General features: G+C 39.9%; 1 protein-coding gene across 2 annotated transcripts in view; it reads right to left on the bottom strand.

The window, feature by feature from the left end:
- LOC117805359 (ELKS/Rab6-interacting/CAST family member 1-like) overlaps positions 1-17,406 on the bottom strand; it is a 216,451-nt gene that overhangs the window by 74,538 nt on the left and 124,507 nt on the right. For both annotated transcript variants that reach the window (XM_034674050.1, XM_034674051.1), the window contains one exon: positions 14,802-14,962. In XM_034674050.1, coding sequence (XP_034529941.1) covers positions 14,802-14,962 — 161 coding nt within the window. The remainder of the gene's footprint in view (positions 1-14,801; positions 14,963-17,406) is intronic.

Here is a 17,406-nt window from a genome sequence, read left to right as displayed (position 1 = left end):
TCTCATTGCTGTCTGACGGGATCAAAGCGCTCGTCTTGAGCTTATGGCAGCTCACCATAAGCATGTGTACATGCATCTGTGTGGGAGGATGTATTTTTATGCATGCTGTATGTGTGTATGCGTGTGTGCATGTGTGTGTGTGTATCTCCAAGCATTCCTTGGGGACTCAGAGCTTCTAAGCAGTCATGCTGTCTCATCTAGTTTTGTAAGAGACTCTGTGTGTTTGTGTGTTCGTGTGTGTCTAATTTTTGATGTCAGCATGTACTTATTATGTTACTGATTGCTTGTGTGTGTGTGGGTGTGTATGTGTGTGTGTTACATGTGCAGTCTTATTGTAAGTCATGGCTTTCTGGTTGCAAAAACCGAGCCTCTGTCCAATTTCTTTTTTTTTAATTGTTTTGTTTGTCATTTTTTTAAATTCTAGTATTAATCTTTTGGTCACTTGAGCCTTCAAAAGTATCATCTCTACAACAGGGATGCCAATAAATCAAATTAAAGAGGGGCACAGGGATTCTTGGTGGGGATGTGGATTATTTGCAGCTGATACTGATAACTTTACCAACATATATATATATATATATATATATATATATATATTCATTTCTGTATTTTAAAATGTGTCCTTTATGCACACCTGAGGCTAAGAAAGGCAATGATCCATTCAGCAGTTATGCATTATATTAATATTCAATAGTTAGCAATTCTGACTGAGTATAGTTGTAATGCCTTTTTTTTATTTTTTTATTTAAAGTTATATTTTTGGGCTTTTTTGCCTTTAATGGATAGGACAGCTGAAGAGAGACAGGGAATGTGGGGAGTAGAGAGTGGGGAAGACATGCAGTAAATGGTCGACCGGCCGGGAATCGAACCGGCAACTTCTGCGACTATGGCGTCTAAACGTGGGGGCGCTTCGACAGCTAGGCGACCATCGCACCATAATGCCTTTTTTTATTGGACTGTAAACCGAAGCATTCCTGTGTTGAAGTCTTCTTCCAGGCACTGAGCCGTCAAACTGAGCATTCTTACTGGGCTTATGTCAAAATTCCATATGTCTGAGTTAAATAATATGCCAGTGCTGTCGATCAGACCTTGAATGTGTGTAGAGATCACATTATACAGGCTAGATAGAGAGATGTTGCCAAAGTAGCGAGATACTATTTAAAATACACCATTAGCCGGCGAATCCTTGGTCTTCTACTTCAGAAATAAGGTTGATCATCAAATGGCTCAGTGGGTAGAGTTGGTCGTCAATCAATCGGAGAGGTTGGTGGTTCGATCCAAGCTTCTACATTTGCATGCCGAAGTGTCCTTGGTCAAGAAACTGAACCCTTAATTGCTACTGCTGTTGTTCAGCAGTGTGTGAATGTGAAAGAATGAGATTAGCTAATACTGATTCTAGGGATGCACCGATCCTACTATATAGGTCCTGACACCAATATCGATACCGGGGCTTTGGTTTCTGCCGATACCGATACTAGCCGATCCGATTTAACTATCTCTATTCCTTAATGTGAGGATAGAATCATGTTTTGGCAACTTCAGGCTTTTCTGACTTTGTAAACCAAAATAAAATAAACACTTTTAAATTGACAGTATCATTATTCAAGAGATTATAGATATGTACCAGCAGTTTGGTGAGTTAATCTTCATAACCAACAGATATAACAATTCAACTGTAAACCTCAGCAGTGTATAAGAGGAATTAAATATTCTATATAAAAAAAACTGCTTCAAATGAGAAAATAAAAAAATGTCAACGTAGTGTTTCCAGACAGTGTTTCCCACAGAAGTACAGTATACCTGTGGCAGGGAGGAGGGCTATTACGATCAATGAATACATTAACACTCTGCCCAGCTTTTCCCTTACTGTTTCCCTTATCCGTGTCTGATATTGTGACAATATTAATTAGCAGCACATTTTATAAATGATAACGTAGGTGACGCACATGGCTGTTGTAAACATATGGATCAGCACTACATATCGGCCCTTTGTCACCGATATCGGATCTAGCCTTTTGAGTCCGATCTAGCCGATATCCGATACCAGGATTGGATTGGTGCATCCCTAACTGATACCCTTAGTATAGCAGCCTCTGCCATTAGTGAGTTAATGATTTGTGAATGGGTGAATGTGATGAGAAGTTGTAAAAGCACTTTTAGTGGCCAGAAAGACTAGAAAAGTCGATATACAGTAAGTACAAGTCCTTTTACCATTTACCTATGATTTGGAATACTTGCAGCATTCTTTTTTAAGTTGCTCTTGTGTTATCCTCCTCTGAAATAGTGACAATAAACACACTGGTGACACCATTTTTCCTCTCTCTTCGGCTTGTTGCAGCTGCGTTTGTTCTTCTTCTCTGTATATAATGGCAGAGCAGATACCACCATCTACTGTGTGGACTTCTTATAAGTCAATGAACGCAGCTTTTATTTGTTGTTTTATTCTGATAAAGTTGTATTGTTAGAGTAATAAATAATAATAAAATATTCCCCCAATGGGGCCAACTATTTATCAACCCCATATAGTATATCCTGCATCCCTGAAACCGAATGAAGGACATTTATGTAAGTTAACATAAGTTTGAGTAAGTAGTAACAGCAGTGAGGAGACAGACAGGCAGACAGGTTAAGAAATACAGCCTGCCAGACAGAAATCAGGGGATAATGGTGTTTCCAGACTGACTCAGAATAGATAGATGGAAAGAGGCAGGGAGGAAGAGGAAGACAGGAAGGATGCAAGGAATTAGGAGTTTGGGAGGAATTCTCGCGAAAGGGATAGAGCGAAAGAAGGATGTAAGGAATGAAGGGAGGGAGAGGTTGGAGGCTGCGTAGGAGATAAAACAAAGACCAGAGCAGCAGAGGAGAAATAAATTGAATTTATAGTGTTCACCTTGAGGCATGAGGCATACTTCTCTCAGCAGGAGTCTGAAGGCAGCGAGGTAACACTGTGTTTCTGCAGACTTTCTTTATAGTCTAAATTGTACATGTGAGCCAAATCAGTGTTTGTGTGTGAACTGACTCTAATTCTAAATGCATAATCCATAAAAAATGTCATTTGTGGATTCTTTTTGGTGAATTAAAGATGCTGCTCCAGTTTTTCTATACAGATTTTTGGCGTTGCCGGCAGTTTTACCCATAAAAATTTTAGTGAATCACCATTTAACACCTGATTTGTCACAGCCTGAGGCGGCCTCCCCACGCTGAGAACACAGCTTGAAAATCATGTTTCATTTCCTCATCTAAGCAAACAAAAGTAACCTGACTCACTTATTTGCCTGTTTCTGGAAGCTTTGACCATTTGCACTGTCCAAAAACATTTGCAAAGTGCACTGGCTCGCTTGGTTCTCTGCAGACGGGACTTTATTGTGCAGTTTTAGTGACTCCTTTCACAATAAAAGTCATTTTAAGCATCATTGATATTAAAATCTCCAGAGTAAACTTTCAAATATCTCAAATTAAGTGTCTTGTTGTTTTAGTTACAGAAATCTGATTGGATTGTTCCAAAGATGCACATTTCTGGTCTAGAGAAAATAATGACGGATAATTTTGTGCACACAGGAAGAAGGTTATTGCATGAAAATAAGCGTAGCTCACTCCATAAAAAAAGTGAAAGATTGATGGATGTAAGTTAGGATGGAGGGAGACAGACATGGAGGAAATATAATTTGTCCGGGATATCATGCCGTTTTGTTGGCCTGTCTTAGTTGTTGTTGGACAGCTGTCTTTCTCCTCTTTGCTCTCCCCTCCTCCTCCTCCCTCTGCCATCATTTTATTTCTTCCTCCGTCCTTTCATTTTATTATCCTCCTTTTCCCCTGTTTCTCCCAAAAAAAGAGATTTACAACTGTTTCCCTGACCTCTTTGACCACTTTTCTTCTCCTTTTCTATTCTTGTTTTGTGTCCTTCTTTTCTCCCCTTATCTATTCTCTCGTCTTCTTTGATTCCCACTCCTCTTCAATAAAATCACATACAACGCTCAATAAATCCATTGTATTCTAAAATTGTGAAAAGCGAGCTGTTCCTTATTTCACACACATGGTTGAGGATTTTGATGGAGGATATGATATGAATAACTCTTATGAACAGAAGCTAAGAATTTGTTTTCTTTTTCTTTTGATCAATGAAGAACTATTGTTACTGAAAAGTTTTGTCCCCTATTCAAGGACAGCTTCTTACAGCGCTTGTTCCATAAATCTAAAAGAGAGTTGTATCACAACTTCAACTCTTTCTTACTATACCTGCTTTTAAAAAATCTGAAAAATTAATTTGAGCCACAAACACTTTAGAGGGCTTGGCTTTCAAAAATCTCCCATATTCAAAGAGACCTTTTTCCCCTGATCTGCGTCTCTCAGGTAAAGTTACATGACAACGCTACGGCACATTTTTTGTATGGTAAAAGAGGATACAGTTGTAAATAAGTACAAAGAAACATTCAATACTTGGACCTCCTGATATTTATTCAATAAAAGTGTGGGTGTCATTGTTATATAAAAGAGTTTTAAATATTCAGGGACTTGAGTGAAGTTTTCAAAGAAAATGTTACCACTGTGAATCACAGAATAAGGACAGAACTTGTGAATACCTGATATTATGCTTTAATGAAACTACACCTGAGAGTATTTCTTAGAGGGAAGGTTTATGGTTTGTGTAGTGCACAATCCCCTACGGACATGTTGTTAACTCTTATCTCTTTGTGTAAGTAGTGGTTTCTGACAAAAAAAAAAAGTTTGCCTTTATTTGATAGAAGAGCTGAAGAAAGACAGGAAATGTGGGGAGTAGACAGCGGGGGACGACATGCAGCACATGGTCGAGCCGGCGACCTCTGCGACGAGGACTATGGCCTCTGTATATGAGGCGCACTTAGGGCCCGACCTACTAAAGGTTTGCGTGTATAAAAACACGTGCAAACTTGATAGCGCGCGCAAAGCTGACGTACTAACCGGGGGCACCGAGGAATGCGTCTGTCAAATGAGCAAAATAGCACTCGCAAATCATTTAGCGTGTTTGCCTTCATGAAAATGCAGAATACATGTAGATCATCAGAATGCGCAAAATACTGGGAGGAGGTGCTGCAAATGTAATCATTTAGCACACGCAATGTGATCTATCAAACCTGAAGCAGATAGCGAGCGCTGTATTTGCGTCTATATTTAGCACGTTTGAAAGGCAGGTGCAAACTGGCACAGCGTTACGCACACATGGCTGCGATCACTGTAACGCTCATCATAACATCGCTTTACAACATGCCCGCAAAAGCTGGGCTTACAAGCATTACTAAATGTTTTAGTCAATCAAACCAAGATAAAAAAAAAATAATAATAATAATAAAACAACACAAATTCAAAGCAGTTCAGCACCACGGATAGCGACCGCATCATTCTGACACCCACTTTAACTTTTTCAACTAATGAGAGCACAGTAGGTCACTGTATCAACAGATATAAAGTTTATTAAAATTGGCACAGCGGCCCACATGTTCACATACAAACAAAAAATCCATATGAAGTACTCGGCCTACTCACCACTGTCTGGACGAGCCTTAAGCTCCGCAGACTTGTCCACGATGCACTGTATGTCCATTTTCTTTGATCTGTCATTCTCAATAAATAACATGACATGTCCACTCAGTCTATTCTGTCCCATCGTGCTCATCAAGGGGTTTTTAGTTAGTTTTAACTTGGAGAATGAGCGCTCACTGAGCTGCGCCAGGCAGCTCTGCATAACTCCTCATCTCGTGCTTGCAGCAGTGTGTTGGGGCGAATTGACTCAAACATGGCCCCAGTTCCATTTAAGCTGGTGAATCTTTGGGACAGTTGCTGGATGATGATATCAGGCATTGAAAACGTTCACCCGAAAGTTCCTCCCTGGGACAGTGAGGCGACTGTCTTCATCCAAGTGACGCCTAACTTTTCTAGAGCAAGAGTGGGAGACTAAGCCTCATCAAATTACTCTCTAAACTCCATCAAAACACTGATAGCGTTTTGGAGTGGAGTAGATGCATTTATTTCATGGGCAGATCTTCTGTTTTTTCTCACATCATTCACCTTTTCACAGATGGCCTCCCAAATCGCGTTTCTAACGCTGAGATGTCTCTGCTGGAGTTCACCGATGTGTTTATTTCCCTCCTCCACTAAAACCTCCAACTCCATGGCTTCAAACTTCATTTATCGCTTAAGACCACTCTGTTCTCTCAAACTCTCCATGGTGACAGCCGATAGCACACGCAAAATCCTCGTAAAATAGGGCGGTTCTCACCACTTTTGCACTTGTTATCATTTGCGCACGCAGTCTTAGTAGATCACCCGCAACACGCCCAGAAATAACACGTGCAAAATTATTATTTGCACACACAAATTAGCGCTCGTTAGTTGGGATCTTAGTACATCAGGCCCTTAGACTGCTAGGCCACCAGTGCACCTTGTTTTTCTAAACAGTGAAATATATCAGTCATTGGGATCAAATATTGTGAAAATTTAAGTAAACAAATCATAATAATTCTGCTTCTTTATTTTATTACACACTCCATCAGGGTTCCATTTAATTTGACTGGAGCTTTATTTACTTTTATTTATTTAATTTACTTTATATATGCTTTTTCATTTATACTTTGTATTTTGTTGTGTGTGAGCCACTTCTTTAAAATGTTCTTTTGGGTGGATCTTGTAAAGGACATTATAGCAAAGGAGATTCAAACACTCCACTGGATGATAAGAGATGGTTGTCTGGAAATTGAATGTAATTAAAACTCAAGATATAATAAAGTCAATTTTCTGTATGTATATATAGCTTTGGATGTATTTGTTTTTCATCCAAGTTCTCTACTCACCATCTTGTTTTCTTCACCTGATCGGTTGTATTGTTTTGCTGTAAAACCGTCAGGTGACCATGACATAAATACTCTGATGATGTTGTTTCTGGATGCCAATGAAAAGAACATTTAAAAAAAGGATAATGTTAAATACTAATGGCTGCTTTTTTTCAGGACCCTGTCTTGTCTGACACCTGCCTTGTGGCAGCGATTACAGAAATTAAAAAATACAATACAGTAAAAAACTTGTCGCTAATGGTTTGGTTTGCTTTTGGAGGTCATAGACAGACATCCCTTTTAATTTCAGTCTGATTCCATACTCCTCACAGGAGCTTCAGCCTGAATGTCAGCTTGACCTACACTCCAAACAGAGAGCTTCAGAAGGATAGTCTTTACACAAAAAGCCAAGGAAATGTAGGTTTAATTATCTTACATTTATAAATATTGTTAGATATGTAAAAGAGAGGCATGCATGTGTGAGATTATAGAGGAGACTCAGAGAAGAGCAGAGGGAAGAGATGTGTGTTGTATGTCAGAAAACAGCAGAGCGAGTCATACGGGCTTTAATTTATCCAGATTGGGATTTCAGACTTGAAACCCTGTTGCTACACACACACTGTCAGCACATTCCTCAAACTGCCAGAAACACACACACACACACACACACACACACACACACACACACACACACACACACACACACACACACACACACACACACACAGGTTTCTACACACATACCTGCCTTCTAAACTGTACAAACACATGACAACACACACGTCCACATGAGGCAGGGAAGAAAAGGAGCATGTGCATATTTAATGTATATCGCAAGAAAATATGTCTCGGTGTGTGTTTTACGAGTGTGTGTGTGTGTGTCTGTGTGTGAAGGTCGCAGCAGATGATTTATCAGTGACAGAGACGCATGTTGGAGCCCTGCAGGGCAGATGTGTGTATCTGTGTGTAGTTCTCTTTGTGTATTCCTGCCTCTAGATTATAGAATTATGCGCCCATGTATGTGTATTTAAGTGGGGGTTTTTTTGTGTGTGTGTATTATTTAAGTTGCATGTGGTTTTATGTGCATGAGAATGCTGTGTCCTTCTTATCGTGCATTCTTGAACACACACGTGCATGAATAATGCACATGAGGGAGTGAAGGTTAGCGTAGTGTTGGAGTAAAGAAGACATATACAACCAGCTGGTGAAAACTGTGGCACGGGGAAAGATAGGCGTTTACACAAATACATTACAGTATGTGTGTGAGTGTGTATGTGCATGTTTGTATATGTATATGTGTGTGTGTGTGTGTGTGTGTGTGTGTGTGTGTGTGTGTGTGTGTGTGTGTGTGTGTGTGTTTAAAATACGAGAGGAGAAAAGGGAGGAAACAGGAGAAGGCGAGAATGCGAGACAAACTGTCATATTCCAGCTGTATTTGGTGTGTCTGCTTGGGAGTGGGTGTGTGTGATGCTAGCGTGTGTGTGTGTGTTAATATATTCCATGTCTGTCCCAGAAACCTCTGCAACATTCAGTATCATATATCATGTCTTACAGTAACATTAAACCGTACAGTGATGTAAAACTGGGCAACAAATCAGACATCAAACCCTGAAGAGTTACAGCATCCTGAGCGCGCAGAGACACTTTCATGTGCATTACGCAGAGATATATGGACACACAGGACGCAGCCACCTTAAACAGCTCATGTTTTACATGTGGGAGAAAGCCAGAATCAAATGACGTATTTGCTGACCAAACCCTAATGTCTTATGAAAAATACGAGCTCTGCCGTAACGTGAATAACTCACAGCGAGACAACTTGCAGCTACCTGAAACATCTACATTTTCCACCAAGGGGGAGCAGACCCAGAAATATACAACATACCAAAACTGTGGGAAGAATATGTTATACTGCAGCCGGAAAAATCATATCATGCTTTACACAAAGGAGAGGCATGAGAGAGCTGTGTTTTTTCAGTAAGCGGTCGAATAATCACAAATGAATGCAACAGTCTTTCAAAGGCTGGCAGGCAATGTTTGATCACCTTTTGAGGAGGAATTTCCAGTTTGTTTAGGAGGGAAAGCTGCTTTTGATCCTTCAACAGAAGTGCACAAGCAGAATAAGCAGGGAATGGAAGATTTGGTGAGACAAAAAAAAAAGGCTGCTGTCCCCAGAATAAAAGAATCATTTCTTAAAGAGTGAGGCTGGAACTGATGAATTTTAACACAGGGGAGGAATAAAGGAGTACCAAGTCGGCATCTTTCCAGTCACGCTGCAAAGAGTTTTAACTCTTCAAGTTAAGAGAAAGTTGTGTCTAGTTATTTTATACTATAGTACTGTGTGGCGTAGGTGTATTGGTTTATAGATCAGTAAAGTCTGTACCAAAAAGCAGCTGAACACTTAAAACAAAGTGTCTTCTGTAAAGCTTTATTGTACAGGCATAGTGGAATTAAAAGGACTTATCTAAAGTTTCAATATCTCATAAGATACGCAGCTTTTATGTAAAATTTTAACATTTAGATGAACAAAAATGTTCAAGCAATTAATTTGCAATCAAACATTGAATGCAATAGTCCTAAACGATGTCGTACTTAACATGTAAAGTGCAGTTGCGTATCTGCATCAGAAACAATATATTGTCAGTATGTTATGACAATTTGTGATCTGTTATTCCTTATGAGAGGTTATCCAATGTACTGCAAGGAACCTTAGATGACTTTATTAAAAGTGGTCCCCCCCTCAGTGTGTGTTTTGGCACAGCGCGGCTAGCAATTACCTACATTTGAGTAGGCTGAGACTTTTTATTCAGTTACTTTTATTGCTACAATATCTCCACACACACACACACACATATATACACACACACACACATGCATGTGCAAAAGTAGCCAAACCAGCCACATGTACACACAGACTCTGACCGTGTTTGGGTGCGCACACACGCTTCCTTCACCTTGAATGTACAGCCATGTATTGATGACCGGTGTGTTTGTCTGCTTGAAGGTGGAGTTGACACGGCAGAATCATCCACATGAACCTTTTCTTAACCTTTTCTGCAAGACATGAGTCACGACTGTATGTGTGAAGAAGTGTGTGTGTGTGTGTGTGTGTGTGTGTGTGTGTGTGTGTGTGTGTGTGTGTGTGTGTGTGTGTTTATATTTAGAATTTTGTGAAATGTCTTGATTGTCTATATGTATTTTTATAAGTACTAATCATAGACTGTATAAAATATGGACGTAGTATCCGTGACGTCACCCATCTGTTCCTGAGAGCTGTTTTGAAGCAAATCGACGGCAGCAGCCATATTGGTAATGCGGAACTCAACTAGGCAGAGTGTGACGTAGTGTGAGTCTCTCAGCCAATGGATGTGTGTTCCCGACCGGGATTCACGTCAGTCATGTCCTTATTTGGGCAAAACTCATAATATTAATATCTTCTTAACCGTCACGTTAGAAAAAAATTCACCCCCCGTACAGTGTGTGCCATTAGAGAGATTAGCGTTGTAGGGCCAAGCCGTTTTTTGAACCAGGCTGTAAACATGTTTATTAATGCTGCAAAGATCGTCTTTTTCCCATTCATATCTATGTGGTTTCCGGTGTTTCTGCAGCCAGCCTCAAGCGGATTTTCGATGTACTGCAGTTTATATCACTTCCGCATTGGCTTCATCGTTTGAGACCGGAGTTTGCCGCTTGGTACTAATGCAGGAAAAACAGTGGAAGAAAAGAAAAAAAGTATCTAAACATGGTTGTACCTTTTATGTATGCTGATCTCCCAATAAAAAATGTTAGTAGAAAAAAAAAATAACAACAGTATTGAAAAACAGAATCATCATCAGAGTGAATATCACGTCCATCGCACTGACTTTGTATAAAGATGGACGACACATATCCTTCTGTCATACACAAGTGAAGCCAAACCACCCCCTAAAAAATGGCAAAGATCTCTCAGGTCAGAAATAGTTTCTCATCCTGGTTTAAAGCAAAAGTTCCCGCTACGGGGTGCTGGTGGCCTAGCGGCCTAAGCACCCCACGTACTGAGGCTATAGTCGTCGCAGAGGTCGCCGGTTCGACTCCCGGACGGTTGACCATTCACTGCATGTCTTCCCCCTCTCTCTACTCCCCATGTTTCCTGTCTCTCTTCAGCTGTCCTTTCGAATAAAGGCAAAAAATCCCAAATGTAACTTTAAAAAAAAAAGAGTTCCCACTACATATTCTAATGTCTTTGTTGTTCCTTCTTGTTCTACTCATCTTTCTCTCTGATAATCTGGTGCACACAACACCACAGAAGTTTAATTCGGCAACAGAGTCGTCTATCATGTTGTATACCCCTTTTTATAGCATCAATTAACTCATTAAAACTCAACTTCTCAGAGGACGAACACTGAAGTGTAAATCAGCATGAAAATAACTAACTATAAAGACAGAAACCATGTTTGAGAAACATTTGTTTGATGTGTATTTTATTCTTAAAGTCAGACCCATCTCCCATCTGTTAACATGGAGTAGGCAGAGTCCATGACCTATACTGCAGCCAGTCAGTAAGGAGAGCTCTGAATGTTTGGGCTTCACTTTTGTGAGCTGTCATGCCATCCAGCATTTTATTCAGTCTTTTGTGTCTGTGCAGCTGCTATGATCAGTATGAAGACACACTGTCCTACAAATGGTACCTACCAAGTGGTGACTAGAGTCTTGTGGAGCATTAAACACAATGTTGTACACATCACATACAGAGTGTGCAAACATGTGCATAGTATGCCATTGGGGGAGTGAAGTTGAACCTCCCACTCGAGACCATTAAATCCAATCAAGCATGTGCAGGGTGATCTGTGTTTGTATGTGTGCGCACATTAAAAGATGCACGGGTGTCTATTAGTGTGTGTGTGTGTGTGTCTGTTCCATAAATATTCAACATTATCTTAAAAGGAGCTCTGGACAAGTCAGATGATGATAAATCAATCACAGTATGCTTGCACAAGTGCATGCTCACACATTCAAATTCACATGTGAAAACAAGTCCACGCATACTGAAGCACTGATGCCTTTAATAATCGCACGGGTCATTACTGCTGCGATAAAACGCCCAATAACATGCTCACCTGGCCTGTGAATGGACATGCTGCTGGACACACACAGCCTCACACACACACTCTCTTTTTCCTCTTTCTCAAATAAGCAGAAGTGCAAAGTTGGTAGAAATTTTGAAAGCAGAGATGCAGAGAAGCTAAATCACAGTGCATGCCCTCATTTTCCCATGATGCATCAGTAAAAGATGGTCCCCCAGCGTGTTTTAACTCGCAGGACACGCTAATATGGACATTATCCTTGGCTTCTATTTCAGCCCAAAGCGTGGTTCCACTAAATTAGAGCTGGTTTGTAAGGTCTCAGTGAGGATGTAAAACAGCAGAAAACACAGAGAATCATCCGCCTGCTGGACTCTCAGCGGCACTTAAAGTGCAAACCCATCCATTAAAACAACATTAGAGTTTACACCAAGTTACAGCTACAGCATGAGTGTGTGCGGGTGTCTGTTTATGTAATCAATCATATGAAGAGCAGGACAGCGCTACATGGTTATTGCATTAACACAACACTTACTTCTATGGCTTTAGAGTGCAGAGAGAAGAGGAGGGGAGATAAAAGAAGAAAGGAAAGAGAGAGGTAAAGACAGGAAGGAAGAGGAAAGAGAGAGCTGAGGAGGTGTCGCGTGAAGTTTGTTCCATTGTGACCCATGGCTACCGACCTGGAGGCAACATGGGAACAACTGGAGATATCATAAGGGTTGCTAATTTCAGGGGAAGTGTTGAAGGTGGCGTTTGCGTTTTGAAGAAGTGGAGCAGCTGACAGTGGGTGGGAAACTTAACCCTGTTTATGTTAGCTGGTGCGTCAAGATAAAAGCAAAGAGATGAAAGTTTAGCAGGTGCAAAATGTGGAGAGACATTTGAGTTCATTTTTAAAAGGTCTGGCAAAAAGGTTCAATAGCAACGTTAGTTTGAGTTGTCACTTTGGTAAAGATTGAAATAACAACTACACTGGAAGAACTGCTAAGCCACGTTGCAGAGGTTTTCATGGTTCCCCAGAGGATAAATCCTACTGGCTTTAGTCCTTTGAATTTCAACCCCCATCATTTCTTTTTAAACAGAGAAATATCTCACTAACTATGAATAGAGAGCTTCTAATTCCTGCACCAGTTCATGCTCCCTTGAGGCTGAACTCTTACTTTTGTGATCCACTAATGTTTCCTTCCTACCATGATTCTGTAAAATGACTCTCCTTTGGTTCTTCTTTGGTTCATGACCGAGTAACTGCAAAACAAATGACTTCTTCTTTAGTCTGAATGTTATTTTACAAGCAACAATCCACACAGAAGACAATGAAAGAGTCAATCACATTTCAGTTTCAATTATGATTTTGTCTCCTCATGGTTGTGAAAACAAGATGACTGAGATTAAACTCAAACTGACTCAATGAGAACACTTAAACTACTGAGTGAGGAGGAGAAGGAAGTATAACCAGGAGTGGACTGGCATTATGGCATAATGGGGATTTTCACCTAGCGGCCAGTAGACTGTGATACGTCATCATCAGGAGGTCAGTGGAGGAGTGGGTGTGTGTGTTAGTAAAACAGAGGGACAGTGTAAGCATTAGCAGAGACACGCGGCTGCCATTACGAGAGTTAAAGCTGGGGTTGGTAGTGGTGATATAAACATCAGTTCTGAGAGAGATTTTGAATGTCAGCACTGCCACTCCCCTGCTCCCGTAACCCCGCCCACAAAAGATTGTTGTGCACGTTCTATGTGGAAGTAGTGGCTTCCCAGCCAATCAGGGCGACGTAGTTGGGCCACCACTCGACCAATCAGGACAGAGGGTTGGAGAGTAGCTCTGATTGGTCCGTGATAACGCAGACGAGGGGAATAATAACATTGCTTGATACAAAGGCATTGGAAAACACAGAGATTTGGCCATAATCTCGAATTACTCCACTTACCGATGAGTACAGATGGGCATTATGACCTTTTCTTCAAACCCAGCAGAAAAAAAGTAACGTTTTTGACACTATTCCTACCAACAGCAGCTTTAATGGGTGAACAATGGCAGGGCTAAACAGTGAGTGACACTGGTCTGTGTCATAGTAAAATATAAACTTGATGTCATGAAGATAAGGCTTGAAAACACTGAATGTCAGGCTTGATCTGTAGCCTCAAATGTAAGTGGTGAAAGCGCTAAGTTTCTTTCCTTTTTATTATCAACCAGTTTTCTGATCTTCCAGCTGTATAAGATGCTTGATTCTGATTGGTCAAAACCTCTTGACAACCCCTGAATGACGGTTAATAACTTTCAGTAACATGAGCCACGCCAGAGGCAAACTGATCACACGTCATGTCAAATCAATCCACGGAAAAGAGTTCTGGCACATTTTACTTCTGCTTGTTGACACCGTAGATCATAAGGTGAGGTAAAACCGTTAGTGTCCGTTCGCATCAAAACAATGTGGCTAAAACGTTAGTCCCATTTAGCATGATAAATCCACAGACTACAGACATATTTCCCATAGCTACCTGCTAACCATACATTGTCCCTTACATAACGCTATGACAAGTCAAAGTCTTGCATCAAAATGAAGTCAAAGCTCTTAAAGTGAAGTATAGATGCAGTTAATTACTCCTGTCAGCACTATGACGTGTGTTTTTTGTAGTAATATTACTGCTTTATTAATCCAGTTAGTTTGAAAAGGGATCAAATTGAAGAAGATGACAGAAAGCCAACTTAGTAAACTGCACATGAATCATCTTGAGCACAGACAACGGGAAAGCTAAACAGATCGGGGACCATCAGGATCCAGAGGAAGACATTTTTTACAGTGTGTTTGTCAGTGTTCTGTCAGAGGAAAAATGACTTATGATATAAGAGTTCCGCAGGGTTCGCATCATTCGGTGTTTATGTTCAGCGGGTTTACGTGTGAACATAAATAAAAGTGATAAAACGTGTGTGTTTTCTTACTTCATCTCCAGGACCTCCTCCAGGTGCTTCCGCCTCTCGGCTCGCAGGGCGGTCAGGTGACCTTCCTTCTCGGCCAGTGAGAGTTGAGTCGATGACAGCTTTGCTTTCATCACCTCCAGTTCCTGTTTTACCCTCTCCATGGCAACCAGCAGGTCCTCCACCTGACACAGAGACATTGGACAACATTTCAAACTCATGCTCATGGATATGTTACATTATAATGTGTCTGTTTTAATAGGAAAAGCTTGATTGCAGGACTTCAAACGTGTCATGTTTTCTCTCTCTCTCTTCATGTTGTTTCTCTCTCTCTTCTCTGAGATATATTTTTCTCTTGTTATATATCACTTTGTCAGTTTAATGTCTGTGAGTCCAGGTGTCTGGGTCGCTATATTTCTCAGCGTGACGACAATCTGGCCTCCCACAACATCCGTGCAAAAACACATGTACCACATGTACGACTATCGAACAGATGTACCAGCACGAAAAACAGCAGCACACACATTTTCTTGAGACACATCTTTCTTTTCCAGCTGTGTACGTAGAAAGAAAGAAGAGGAAAAATGCCAGACAGAAGAAAATGAGACGATTAAAGACACATTTATATACTTCTGCCCAAAAACAGATGAGATCAGCAGAATTAAGGAAGTGAAAACCCTTGAAGACAAGCTGAATCTGAGAGCAAGAAGGACAAAATACGTCTCTTTTCATGTGGTAAAAAAACCTCCAATAAAGGAAGACATGTCTATGATGTTTCTATCATGTGTTGCATGTATAGCTTAAAGCATTTTTATTGAGGGAGCAGAGAGAAAACATTCAGTATTACAGATTTTCCATAATTTAAAACAACAAAAAAGCTTTCAAGTCAAAGAGAAAAATGATAGGCTTAACTCAATGTGATGGAAAAAGAGGGTTTTCATGTTTGTACAGTTATCAGTTACACTTTGTATCTTTCATGTATTGAAGACGGGGATGCCATGTCTTGTTAAGTGCCGAAGTTTATTTGAAAATGAGAAAAGAGTTCCTGCACAATAAGACACTTTTACTATTTCTTAAAGCCGCAGTTAAACAGGTGGGGGTTCTGCTTTTTCCAAAAAATTAAGATTTTATTTAATTTATTCATTTTTTGCAAAGAGTGTCGGACATCAGTTGTTTTTGACATTTATTAAGCTGAGAGAAGTGGTCAGACTCCAGATCGCACCAGGAGGGGTCAGGTGTTGTTGGTGCAATGGAGCCTGTAGTTCCTGTAGTTTACAAATGTTGACGTGATGGCGGATACATTTCTACATTGGCCCCTAAAATGTAGTTGGGTACTGCTCTTAAAACATCATTTTAATTCCACCATTTTCTCATTCAGGGGTCAACACTTCATCTCCTCTATTAGCATCTCTACCTTTAGAAACCTGACCTGCATCGGGTTATTTGTTCTAAGGGACCCATCAACTTTGAAAGACAAAGTCTCATCTACTTACAGTACATTTAGTAGGTCTAGACTGCTGGAAGTCACCTCACACACCATCTGTCACAGATTGGCATAACCTACTTGCTCGATGGCGGCATATGAACAGGTTTCTTTTTCATTGGGAAAAATGTCTCCTTTATATCAACAGCCCTTAAGGCAAAACCTTAGGATGTAGTAGCCCCATTTCTACTTTTTGTCTTTGTGTTTAACATTGTTACCAATAATAATAATAATAATAATAATTATTATAATAATAATTTCATTTGTAGAGCACTTTTCAAAAACCAAGTTACAAAGTGCTTTACATGGGCAGCAAATAAAACATGCAGTTCATAAAATCACACAAGTCAAGATAAATCATATTTTGAAATATGTGGAATTCCCCTAAAATAACTATAAAGGGATACATTATTTTAAAAACATATTTCTTAAAACAGTTAAAATGCTGGGGGATGCTGGTATTTTTAAAATACAAGGCCTCCTCTCAGGTGGGACTATGAAATCCTTTTCTCAACTTATGACTGATTTTGATCTTCCTCAAACACAATTCTTTCGTTATTTACAGCTTAGGAGTTACATCCAAGCTGTTCCAATATATAAACATGGTTTGAATGTGAATCAACTTGAAATGACGGTACTTAAGGCCTCATCTTTAAAGAAGAACATTCTAAGTTATTTATATACTCAAATGTTTGTTAAAATTCCTAATATAAAGAGTAAAACAAGTTGGAGCGAAGATTTCGGGTCCCACTTAGATGATGTAATGTGGAAAAATATTCTGTTAAATGAAAGAAAATTACATGTTCTAACAAATCCTATGAAACGCAATACAAAATGATTCATAGACTGCATGTTACCCCAGCTATTCGAAGTAAATATGATTCCATGTGCTCATCATTTTGTTGTAAATGTAAAACTAACTGTGGTACTTATAGTCATCTGATGTGGTCCTGTCCGAAAGTTCAAAGTTTTTGGCAATCTGTCCAAATGGAAATTAAGAAGATATTTAAAACTGATGTTCCTTTAAACCCATTTAGTTTTGTATTGGGATTAGATTCAACCTATCAACGAAAACACAGATACATTCTTAGAATTGCTCTTTATGCGGCACGGCTCACTATTCTCCAGAAATGGCTGGATGAAGAG

The sequence above is a fragment of the Notolabrus celidotus genome, chromosome 21 (genome assembly GCF_009762535.1).
Source record: "Notolabrus celidotus isolate fNotCel1 chromosome 21, fNotCel1.pri, whole genome shotgun sequence".
In the NCBI taxonomy this organism is placed as follows: Eukaryota; Metazoa; Chordata; class Actinopteri; order Labriformes; family Labridae; genus Notolabrus; species Notolabrus celidotus.
Note: the sequence above shows the minus strand (reverse complement) of the source record. Positions and strands in the feature narration are given on the sequence as shown.